This window comes from Mauremys reevesii, linkage group 1 (assembly GCF_016161935.1).
Source record: "Mauremys reevesii isolate NIE-2019 linkage group 1, ASM1616193v1, whole genome shotgun sequence".
NCBI lineage: Eukaryota > Metazoa > Chordata > Testudines > Geoemydidae > Mauremys > Mauremys reevesii.
In genome coordinates, this window is record NC_052623.1 from 318,561,230 (window position 1) to 318,574,184 (window position 12,955).

At 42.9% G+C, this 12,955-nt stretch overlaps 1 protein-coding gene across 5 annotated transcripts in view; it reads right to left on the reverse strand.

The window, feature by feature from the left end:
- Positions 1-5,998, reverse strand: part of CADPS2 (calcium dependent secretion activator 2) — a 530,263-nt gene extending 524,265 nt beyond the window's left edge. Inside the window, exon 1 of one of the 5 annotated variants that reach the window (XM_039510109.1) lies at positions 5,351-5,998. In XM_039510109.1, coding sequence (XP_039366043.1) covers positions 5,351-5,701 — 351 coding nt within the window. In that variant the 5' untranslated portion in view covers positions 5,702-5,998. The remainder of the gene's footprint in view (positions 1-5,350) is intronic. The other 4 variants (XM_039510118.1, XM_039510136.1, XM_039510127.1 and 1 more) reach the window with 4 other exon arrangements.
- Positions 5,999-12,955: the final 6,957 nt, after the last annotated feature.

Consider the following 12,955-nt stretch of genomic DNA (forward strand, 5'->3'; position numbering starts at 1 on the left):
AAATGGGCCACTCCTGGAAGTATTTGTTAAACTTCTCAATTTCTCTAAAAATGTTTAGCATGGATTTTTTTCCCCTCGCAATTTGCCTTAGTCTAGTGGTAATTAGGTAATAAGAGGATGGGGTGGTAGGATTCCACCTAGAGTCAGATTTCACAGGAATATTTTTAGTTAGGCATAATCCTGTAAATTAATTTTAACGTCTATTTAACAACTATTTTTCTTACATAGCTTGTGCTTAAATAAAATTACGGGATAAATGACAGTAAATTATACAGTCAAAAACAGGTTATTGGATTAGGTCAGGGGTCTGCAACCTTTCAGCAGCAGTGTGCCGAGTCTTCATTTATTCACTCTAATTTAAGGTTTTGCGTGCCAGTAATACATTTTAATGTTTTTAGAAGGTCTCTTTCTCTAAGTCTATAATATATAACTAAACTATTGTTGTATGTAAAGTAAATAAGGTTTTTAAAATGTTTAAGAAGCTTCATTTAAAATTAAATTAAAATGCAGAGCCCCTCAGACCAGTGGCAAGAACCCAGGAAGTGTGAGTGCCACTGAAAATCAGCTCGCGTGCCGCCTTCGGCACCCGTGCGATAGATTGCCTACCCCTGGATTAGGTGAACCACTAATCTGGTCCAATATGGCAGTTCTTATATAAAATACTCTAATATTTGTTTTTACTTCTTGTTTCCTGAGCTTCATAAATGAGCTGAATACATTTCTTGTTGTATAGGGGGAAGTAGAGTAAATGCTAAATCACAGTTTAAAAATGTTTAAGTTCATTAATACAACTCAGCCTATAAAACTAAGTATTGTGGTCTCAGGCTATCATAGAGACCAATGCATTGGTTTTAAAAGAAATAAACCATCTCCTCACAGATATTGTTTCTGTTCAGACTGAGGTTGTAGTTTAATATGTGGTTTCCATCATGTTCCCTACTGGATAATATATTCCACATAACAAAAAGCAGCAGTCTGGCACATCTTGCAGTATTTGCTCAGCAACAAAGTAATACTGAATTAGCAGAAAAAATAAATGATCAAAGCCTAATAAGTTATCTAACTTCTTTTTAGTTTATTAGCAAGACTGCTAGAAGCCTGCAAGCAAAAACATCACTGACAGTGCACAGCATCAAGAGATCTGGTCTTTGGGAAGACTGAGATGATGCCGGAATTTGGAGTATTTCCACATGTAGGCCACTGGTTCAAATACTTCCCAATCATTAGTGACAACCAGTGGATACCATATGAACTATTTAGTGGTCTATGATAAACAACACAATAGGGTGGTCTCAGTCCAGTTCCCTGTGAAAAGGACCACAGAAATTATCATTACAAGTGACATTAAACATCTGTGTAACAGACTTCAAGGATTAAATAAATGTGAATAAGAGATTTTAACCCTTCAATGTGGTAGGACAGAAGGCTGGTCTTGCAGTTGAGGAACTGTACCGGGACTTGAAAGATCTGTGGTGCAGTTGAAAAATGAACCAAGATTTCCTGTCTCACCTTAGGCATGTCACTTAGATTGTCTGTGCCCATCTGTAAAAGGGGGATGATACCTGTTTAGATCACAATTGTTCCTTCTAACCTTAAAATAATCTATGAATCTCTTAGTCGGGGTTAAGGCACATTGGCAGGATCTTGCACACTTGCTACCCAGAACATACCAGCTGTAGAGCTTTGCACAAGCATGATGTTCACTTTTTAAAATGTTTTTTTTTTATTTCAGATACCCCATTATTTAAGACTTATGAGGCCAGAAGTCAGAAAATCCTCAAGATGTGATAAGGGAACTTAAGACAGAGGCACGCATCTAGAAGTGAAGCTTCCTGAGGCAATTTACCTTAGAAAGAGATTACTTAACACATTATCAAGAAGAAAGCATGTTATAGAAGGGGTATGAAGAGGGAGTAGGAGGTAGAGAAATAGTAAGGTAAGCAAACCCCTACCTATTGTTAACAAGTATGGTTAATTAGCTTGTGTACCAGGAGGAGACAAGAACACAGACAGCAGGAGCTGTCTATAGTAGTTAGCCTCACACATAAAAAGCAGCCCAACATACTACTATATAATCCAAATAATAAAATATGTAGTAGATCAATGAGATTTTCATATAGGTTATCCAATACTCTGTTTTTAAAATGACAATATTCCTATTTGTCTAGTGGCTCTGATTAATATATGAGTTATCAATATCCAAAGAGTTCAAGAAGATATTTGTGCACTTGACAATAAGACCTCTAAACATTTTGTGGACAAGAAATAAAAGCTAAGAAAATTATCAAAATCTAAATAATCTTTGAGGAGTTATTATATAAAGAGTAAAGTTTATACATATGAAGTTTTAAAAAGCTAATTTTGAAATAGACAAAGATTCAGATTATTTCAAATTATGGGTTTTGTTTGTGGCAGGGTCTATGACTTTCATGTTTGGAAAACACCTAGAACACTGTAGTTCCTACTACAATCTATGTAATGAATGAAAATTTGAATGATTTAAATAGATTTGCAATTTGAAATTACAGGGTGTATGGCTAAATCTTAAATTTATCCCTGGTACAAAGTGGGATATTGCTGTCTGTTACGTTCCAGACAACACTGTAATGATCACGAGGCATGTACTGAAAACAGGTGTGTTTACAATTCAGACAATTCCTGGTAAATAAAACATTCTAGCTGAGCAGCTGAAGCCTAACAGATCTACAGTATTTAAGTATGTTACATTTACTAGATTATAACAACAACATCTGATAGTTTCTTACTTCTAACTGTTATGGACACTGAAAAATGACGTTTTTCTTTCTTACAAAAGCACTAGGTTTTTCAGACTGATTAAAAACATAAAACATTCTAGTTCCACAGTTAAATTCTTAAAGCAAATGAAAATGTGTCCCATTTTAATTACTGTACAGCGAATGTCATGTGTCAGAAGTGAAAATTGCAGGTAGTAGCATTTGATTTGAGGTGAGATGTCAGATTGGGTGATTTACAGCTCAATGGCTAAAAATTAATACAGCAAGTGTCATACTTTTTTACATTGGGTGCAACACCAATAAGGGCCCTATACTGATCTCAGAAATGCTCAAGATCCTTTTTTACATACCTTTAGAAACACCATGTACATGGTACTACCTTGGAGCATACCATCAAAATACTTAATGAATTTAAAGGTTGTAATCAATAGCAGCAGCTAGGTGCTTAGCATTTTGGAAAAATCAGGCCATTTATTTAGGTCCTAAATATAGATTTAGGAACCTAACTTTAGGCACTTGTTTATGAAAAATCTTGACCAGGGGTTTCTCTGTTTAAATAAGTAAGATGTAATAAAAGAATTACTACAATATACTATTTTGTTGCTGTTACTATCATCACATTACATCAGTGCAGGGGTAGGCAACCTGTGGCACGCAAGCTGATTTTCAGTGGCACTCACACTACCCGGGTCCTGGCCACCGGTACGGGGGGCTCTGCATTTTAATTTATTTTTAAATGAAGCTTCTTAAACATTTTAAAAACCTTATTTACTTTACATACAACAATAGTTTAGTTATATATTATAGACTTATAGAAAGAGACTTTCTAAAAATGTTAAAAATGTATTACTGGCACACGAAACCTTAAATTAGAGTGACTAAATGAAGACTCGGCACACCACTTCTGAAAGGTTGCCGACCCCTGCATTAGTGCCTACTGGATTTTTGTGACAATCTGCCCTCATCTATACCAGTCACATTCAGGCTGGCACCCTACATGTCCCCAAAACAGTAAACCCTTAAAAACTTACAGTTTACTAGTCTTCACAGCAACAAACCAAGTGGAATTCAATCCATTTTGTGAATTAAAAATAAATACATTCTGAAATATATGAAGATTTGAATCTATGTAAAAGTCAATACCCAGACAATTCTCTTCCCCAATAGCCCGTATGTATTCAAAAAGATCAAGAGTCAGAATCAGAAATATTCTGTCTGGAGATTGAACTTTAAAAAATTCTCTTCATTAGCCTCTAGAGTCATTAATAGCCATTAATAGAAGTGTGTTTAGTGTCCTTCTAGAAATTGATTATGTGATATTTACAGAACCAAGTACAAAATGAAAAGATTTCAAATTTTAAAATAAAAATACTCAGTTATTGAAAAGTTTAAGCTACTGCAAAATCTAAAAGCACAGAGTAACACACTCTATCTTGGGAGCCTGCCCCAAATATATTGCACAGCAAATGAAACTTTCCTCTACCTTTAATAAAAGGCAAACAACCATGTTATTGGCTCCCTGAGTTGTTAAGACACTGTTTCTCCTTATCTGAAGTCTGCATTTAGTAATAATCACTGAAATAAAATAGATGGATTGTATCATTTACCAAACAATTCTCCTTTGTATTATATCCATGATTTATCTTTAGATGTATTTGGTCAGCACATTATTTTTTTGCATGAAATACCTTTCAGAGTTTAATGTCATTTTAACATCTGTTTTGCCATGGATCATACCCTGCTGGATTAGTACTTCTAACAAATCTTCCATTATTTATTTTTTACTATAAAATGATCCTATATGCCCATATTTGACAATAGAGGTGGATTTAACTGTCACCCTGAAAACTTATAATTTGTAAAGAAATTTTCTTCTGCTCATTTCTACATGCCAGTAGTGCCATGCTGATTTAAAAAATGCACTGGCACCTACTTTAGTGAGTATCTGCTGCAAAAATAATCCTGTTAACACCGACATAAAATACAAGAAATTGATTAATTTTCAGAGATGTTTCTGCAAAGGGAATCATTCTGTTGAACAACTGCATTTTCTTCCTCCCAAACGTTCGGAGGCTCATTAAACAAACGCCTATTAAAGAGATCAACCTGTTGAAGGAACCAGAGATGTGCCCAGCCTAGAATATGGTAGTGTCTGAACAGGCTTCTCATGCTCTGCTAGCGAGCTGGAAATTACTCTCAGCAGTGCGGTGTGACCCACTGACACAAAAACACTTCACTACTGAACCGATCAATGCAGAGACTCGGATGAAAGGTGGGCAGACGATGGCCCACAATCCCGGTCTCGGGCGTGCTCAGAAGAAGTTACGGGCGATTTAATACTTTATGGCACTTCAGAGACGTGCAGCGGGATCCCGGGGATTGCACCCGGACGGAACAAGCACGCCAGGCTCAGGCTGCCAGTGACGATCAGCTGCTGCTGCGGCCACCGAGATGGGGGTCGCACTGCAGAAAACAAAGCCCCAAGCTCGCGGACCATGCAGCGGAGATGGAGCAGGAGCGGAGCGGGCAGTGCCCAGCGGCCAGGCGGGAAGGGAGGGGGGTGGCTGGTGGGACCGCTGCCTGCGGCGACTCACCTTCTGCTGCCTGCGGGCCATGTCGGTGGGCTGCTTGGCGTTGAACGGGTACGCGATGCACCTCACTATGAACACATACAGCTGCAGCCGGAGCCGCTTCTCCTTCTCCTCTTTCTGCAGCCTCTCCTGCTCCTCCCGGCCCTCGCTCAGCACCGAGGGGCTGGGGCTCGCCGGTCTGGCGGGGCCGCTGCCCTGGCGCCCCGGCTCCCTCGCGCGGGGCTCCCGGTTAGGAGCCGGCAGGACTCGCGGCGAGCTGCCGCTGCAGCCCCCGGGCGCCACCAGCAGCACCTCCCCCTTCTCCTCTTCCAGCACCTCGTCGGACTCCTCTTCGCTGGAGGACGGGTCCAGCATGGTGCCGGCGGGCGGGCGGGCGCGGAGCGAAAGGGAAAGCGGCGCGCACCTTTCCGGACACGTCGAGTTTTACACACCGACTAGTTCCTACCCGCGGCAGCCGCCAGGGAGGGGGCGGGGCCTGGGAAGGGGGTCGAGCTTGGGTTGCCTTGGGAATTGCTCCGGCCGGCTCCTATCAGAGCCCCGGCCAGCCTGTCACTTCTCCCCGAGCGACGGGGACGGGCTCCGCCCGCCGGCGGCCGCCGCGCCGCGCAGGTGGGGAACCTGTAGCGCCCACAACAAGCAACACGTGGAGCGGAATGTTAATGGGGCCCGGCGCGCTCCGCCCGCCCGCCCAAGCGAGGCTGGCTCCTGCCGGGAAACCAAAACGGAGGAAAGCTGCCGCCAGCTGGATCCTGCCGATGTTGGGGCCCGCCGATAAAGAAACGTCGCCGCTCCGATTGCACCAGGAAAACCCTGCCACAAAACAGGGATCCAGCCAACTTTTGCCTTTCCCCAGATCCGCTGCCTGAGTAGAGGATCCCGCCGTCGCTCCTGCTCCGCCAGAAAACAGAAATCCCAACCCTGATGCATCTTTGCACAACAGTCCCACCAAACCCCGGATCCAGCACTGGGATCCAGTTTAGCGTTGCCACTTTTCGGAGGGAGGGGAAAATCGGGAACAACTTAATTGCTATGATGGAAAACATATGCAAGTTGGTTAATACGATAATTTGCATATAAGCAGAAGTGTAACGGGTTTTTGTTTGTTTTTTAATGTGTGGATCTAGTGGTGGTGAATGAAACCGTTTGAACTTCCCAGGTGAATGACATTTCCTCTTTAGTATCAGAGGGGTAGGCATGTTAGTGTGGATCTGTAAAAAGCGACAGAATCCTGTGGCACCTTATAGATTAACAGAAGTATTGAAGCATAACCGTTCGTGGGTGAATACCCACTTCTTCAGACACATGTGGACTTCACCCACGGAAGCTCATGCTCCAGTACTTCTGTTAGTCTATAAGGTGCCACAGGACTCTCTGTCGATTTCCTCTTTAGCTTCCTGAACACACAGCCTAGCCAGCGGGGTCAGGTTGGGGAAATACCACTCTTCTAAACTACACCCATAAAATAAACTGCCTGGGCAAATAGCCAAAATGAGACACCTCTCACAGCAGTTTGTGCAATGTTCAAAATATCATTCACTGGGCAGCTGCTAGGGCTTCACTGGCTTCCTTGAGCTTAGCTCCCCTTCTGGAGGGCTTGAATATGTACTTGTGCCTTGCTAAGTGTCTTGAGTGTGTCTCCTTCTCAAAGGGTGGAAAATAATAAATCTGCCAAAAAGCTACATGGTTGTGGCAACAAAAGGAGACATTGCTCATAGTAACTTCTGAAGCTCTGTGACCCTCCCTCTCCTCTCTTAGCTGAGGAATGACATAGTGGACATCTGAGTTAGCATTTCACTGAGATGAAAGGAGCAGTTCACAGCTCTCAGCGCTATTGGTCCCGGCTCTATCAAGGTTGATGTTTTTGAGGTTTTCTTTCCAACCTTAACACCTAAAGACTTTTTAGCCTATATTCTCGGGAACAAAATAGCTCCTTCAAAGACATTTGAATACTTGCTGTTTTGGAGCCCTACCTACCAGTGTGGCTCAACAGTGATAGGTGTGTAACCTCTTGGCAAAGTGACTTCCCCCTCTTGGAGTTGAAGGTAACCTACTTTAAGGATTCCTTCTTAAATTAACTTACTGGAGGACTGGATGCCACAGGATATTGATACAGACTACACAGCCTTTCACTGTAGGGTCTGAAGGTTGTTTCTATCAAATGGATGTTTGGTGGCCCTTGTCTGAGATGAGTTTGCCAGGGTTTAATTCCAGCTCCCACTTTGCAAACTCACCACCTTGCTTTGCTCTAATCAACAAACTCAGTATAGAGACCCAGAACTGCAGGGGCCCTGGAGACTGAACTACTCCTTTTTCCTTTAAAGGAATATATATAATTGTCAGTAAATACTATTGTCCTTTTTAAAATGTTTTGTTGTTAGTAATATTTCCTTTGTACTCCGCATTTATTTGCAGGATTAGCTAGCCTATTCGTACACATAGAAGCTGCCATATTACATTAAACTTGAGTGTGCTACCAGTACAGTAAGCAACTGCACAGTGCCAGATTAAAGAATTTTGGAGCCCTATGCTTGTGGAAATTGGGGGTCTTACATCTTCTCTCAAATTTGTCCTGAGAGGTACTATGACCCCATGTGCTAGGCTGCAATGCCACTCACTCAGAATTGACCTAGCTGCCCCCCTCATGACAGAGGGGGCAGCCAAGCCAACCCTGAGCAGTGTTGCAACCCCACGTGCCAGGTCACACCACCACCCACAAAAAACTGGTGACCTGAGATGGGGGTTTAGTGTAAGTGACCAAGAGCACATTGATTAATCCGGGCCTGCATCTGCAGCTTTTATAGACTGATATAGGCTCTTTCATTCTCAGATATTCAGAGTTTAGATATCTATGGAGAACTAGGAAATATTTGTATTATTTTTATTAATATTAGTCATGCCTCTCTGTGTTAATAATGAGTTGCTTGCTATGGAGTTAGAGCAACAGGGAGCTGGTAGAGTAACCAAGCAGGAAAGGTAACACAATGGCCTAGATAAGGAGCATCCTAACACACACTCAAAGACAACAGCCAGATTAACAGCTGTGAAGAGTCGACTCCTCGGTCCCAATCCTGGTTACATGGCTGTTTTGCCAAGGCTGAGAACATGGAGATCACAAGAGAAAAGGCTCTAAGATCTGCCCTAAGAGAAGGCAGGGGAAGTTGTCACCTGCGGCAGGCTGACACAGACTGATGGAGAGTCAGGATCTGTGGCAAACAAATTGTGACTTGTGGTCCCCAAGAGAATAGGAGGCACCTCGGCTAAGTTATATCTTTTAGTGGCTTGAGGGGAATGCCAAGCATAGATAAGACAGTATGTGTTGTTTTAAATCCATTTGTTTAAATCCTCTTTGTTGTTTTAAATCCATTTGTCTGAGTGCTACTCACCTTTTGGGAAAATAAATCATACTTTGTTTTGAAGAAGTTGCCTCTGCATCACTGTATACTACTACTGTACCCATGCTTCCAAAGGGAAATTCCTGCAGGTGCCAACCCTGTTGGGCCTTCTAGGTATCATGGTTGGCAACCAGGGCATGTAACTCAGAGAATCACTCGGAGAATGGTTAGATTGTGGGATCCCATGCCAAAGAAGAGTGGAAGCCTTGGCCAGTTACTTGAAGGAGGTGCACATGGGGAACTGGAAAAGAATCTCAGCAGGGGCAGCCTAGCCAGGGCCATGACAAACACAACCATTAGTACTGAAAGAATAGATTTATTCATGTACACACCAGTTTTCTCCATGGGAACTACTGTATGCACACTCAGATTTGCAGGTCTTTCATGAACATTTATTGTAATTTACATTTTTGTGGCTGACATCTGTCATTCTGACAGGGAGGATGAGCTGGTATTTAGGGCACACACCTAATACATGGGAGACTGGGTTCATGCCCCTGTTATGCTACAGACTTACTGTGTGATTTTGGGCAAGTCACAACCTCTCTGTGCTTTAGTTCCCCATCTCTGACATGGGCCTATCCTTGAGGTGGCTGGAATTCTAGTTACTTACCCGAGCCAAGAAACTGACAGAGAAGTCAGCCCTACCCAACTTTAGAGTTAGATCATCAGCAGCTCCTATTTCCATCATTCTAAGTGCTTCACAAACACAATACAGATACCACTATGAAACAGAGATGGGCTCAAACCAGAACTCCTTTAGGCTTTGAGAGTTTAAATTCAAACGTTGTGGCTGAGGTCTATTTCTATTAAAGGCCTAGATTTAAACTTTTTTGGGAAAATTTGGATCCAGATCTGAACTTCACAGCTTGGTCCTGTCTCTACTTACCACCAATGACATTTTAAAAAGAAAATCAAATCATGCTGCCATGCACAATGTGTTTAGAAATAAAAATACTTTTAAATTCTTTTTAACAGACTCCTGGTCCGAGGCATTTTTCAGATCAAAAGGTACTGCATTCCACAGACTCAGAGCTGAAGGAACAGGGACACAACCCTTTATTATTTATTGAGCACCATCAGCATACATGGTGCTAAACAGAGAGGATGAGAGGGTCCCTGCCCCAAGGTGCTTACAATCTAACCTGTTCTGCTCCTTTATGCTTTTAGGACCAAACTTATTGCTTCCTCTGACTTGAGAAGTCATAGCACCTCAGAAGTTAAGTAAATTATGTGAAATGTTATGAACTTTCACTAGTCTGGTATATAAATAGCAGGTAGGAAACCTGCAGGTTTAAAAGTCATAAATAAGAGTCATTCCTGTCTGCTATATATATATACACCAATTAGTCAATTCAGGTTTCTAGAAATCAGTGATATATGTTTTCTTAACACTTTGAGTACCATAGCATCTCAGTGGACCATGCCCATTCCAGGCAAATTCTGCTTCCATCAGGGGAGCTGTTATGCGTCTCCAAAGGTCCATAACTCCATTTTACTGAGGTTTTGGGGATTTGTTGTTTGTTTGTTTGTTTTAACATAGGGCCCAAATCCTGCAGTAGGAGTTTTACTTGCATCAGCACTGCAGGATTTGGTCATAAATCTATAATACCAACTACTGCCATATTAATCTTAGGTTGTTCATACTGTGTTATCATACAGTGGATTACAACACACTTCTTGTTTAGCATTACAATTGCTTTTGCTCTATTTGCTGCCTATATTTTTTGTGAAGGGAAAAATATCTTAGTTTTCTTTAATGCTTTTTAACACCTAGAAAATGAAGTGAATCTTCCCTTAGGCTGCATGAGTAGGCGCTCTTGGCAAGGCAACAACTTTTGCAGCTTCTTATCAATGTAATCTAACCTAACCTGTTTTGTTCTCTACTTCTTGCTGACCTCACAGGTTTATTTTCAGGACATGTTTACCCAAGAGTAACCTTCCCCCCCTCCCTTAAATGTTATAATTATCCTAATTTACACTGCAATTTATTTTAAATAATTAGCACTAGTTACAGTTCTGGTTCTATCTACTGAGCAGCAATATGAGACTGGAATAGCCTTACAAACCCCATATTGAGCACAGGCAGAAGGGAGATCAGAGTCTACCCTGCTTACAGGCAATCACCTGACCACACCCCCACACAGTTCCCAGAACTGCCAGTCATGGAGATATGCACCCACACCCAGCTATAAAGGAGGGAGAATAGAGAGGAAATGGGGGGAAGAGGGAGTTGGGATACCAGAGGGACACCACTGCCATGCCATGCCATGCCATGCCATGCCATGCCATGCCATGCCATGCCATGCCATGCCGCCTCTGAGAAACCAACAAGGAGACAAAAGAAGACTGCTAGTACTGGAGTTTAAGGGCTGATAGACTCAATTGAAGTTAAGAGTTTATGGACTGGTTTAATTGCAGATAAATTGAAGGGAACCAGTTAGGAAAAAGCTGGGACTCCTAGAGAGACTGCACCAAGAGCAATTGAGAATGTGGTACAAGAAGTGGGGTGGATTTTCACTGTCCCTGTAGAAAAGGGAAGCTTAAAATAAAAAAACAAACAACTCCCCCCCCTATTCTTTTATATATACACAAGAGAGCTGTGGAGGTGAATTAGCTCCTGCAATAGCTGGATGACTCACAAGCAATTCAGCAAAAGAGACAGCAACAACTGTTCAGACCAATGGCATCACATCAGCAATATTTGTTACAATGGCTGGCGGAATTAGTACCAGCTGCTACTCCTCAGGGTCCTGCCCCTAAAGAGAATATATCTTCCATAATTCAGGGAACACTTAGACCCTAATGCTTTGCGAGATGATGAGAGATGATGACCTGAAGTCTTCTTGGTAACTTTTGAAAGGGTAGCCCCAGCCTGTCAATGGCCCTCAGCCCAGAAGGCAATCTGACTTCCTCCACTCCTCATTGGGGAAGCCTAAGCAGCATATAGGGGGATTAGGTGATGTGGCAGCACAGGTCTAGGAACAAGTAAAGGCGGTCATATTGAACTGGCTAGGTCTGGATGAAGATATCTACCATCAGCGCTTTTGCCAAGAGTGCTCCCCACCAAAGCATGGCCAAGGGCGGTTGTCCAAAGACTTCTGCTTGTTTTAGTTAAAGCTAGAGTCTTGAATGGGACCCCAGATAGTAGAACTCATAGCTATGGAGCAGTTTGTACAGATTCCTCCATCTGCAGGTCTGCAGACTCCAACCAGTAACCCTAGGTGATGCCACCCACATCATGGAAGACTACATGGGCACTCAAGCTACTGTGGAAGTAGCTGCTCCTCATACATTAGAGAAGGAAATGGACTGGGTATCTGAGGGTGGTGGTGGCCCATATTGGGTAATTCCCCAGGCAACTGACTAGTTGGTGGGCAGGATAGGTGACAGGCAGCCCTCTCAGGTTCTGTGGGTAAGATTTTCCCAAGACAGCAGGCCCATGACTTTAATCACCCCACCAGCCCTTCACCCCATGCCTACACAGGAACAAGGGCCCAGTGAAGCTTGGAAAGATGAAGATCCAGCCGCTAGAAGACAAGGGAGAGATTTGATAGCCTGTTTCTCCTGTGGACAGCAGGGTGATCCCCTCCTTAGGCATAATGGAAATCACAGACTCCGTAGTCAATACAGAAGACACTGAAGAAGGGTTCACTGGGGGAAGGAGACCAAAGCCCTGAGGTAAGCGGGGAAATGGGATACCGGGAGGAAGCACAAGCAGGAGAGTGCAAGAGGGGAGGACTCCTGTCTCAGACAGAGACAGCGGGACGATCAGCGAGTTATCTTAACTGCCTATACACAAATGCAAGAAGCCTGGGAAACAAGCAGGGAGAACTGGAAGTCCTAGCACAGTCAAGGAACTATGATATGATTGGAATAACAGAGACTTGGTGGGATAACTCACATGACTGGAGTACTGTCATGGATGGATATAAACTGTTCAGGAAGGACAGGCAGGGCAGAAAAGATGGGGGAGTTGCGTTGTATGTAAGAGAGCAGTAGGACTGCTCAGTGCTCCAGTATGAAACTGCAGAAAAACCTGAGAGTCTCTGGATTAAGTTTAGAAGTGTGAGCAACAAGGGTGATGTCGTGGTGGGAGTCTGCTATAGACCACCAGACTAGGGGGATGAGGTGGACGAGGATTTCTTTTGGCAACTAGCAGAAGTTACTAGATCGCAGGCCCTGGTTCTCATGGGAGACTTTAATCACCCTGATA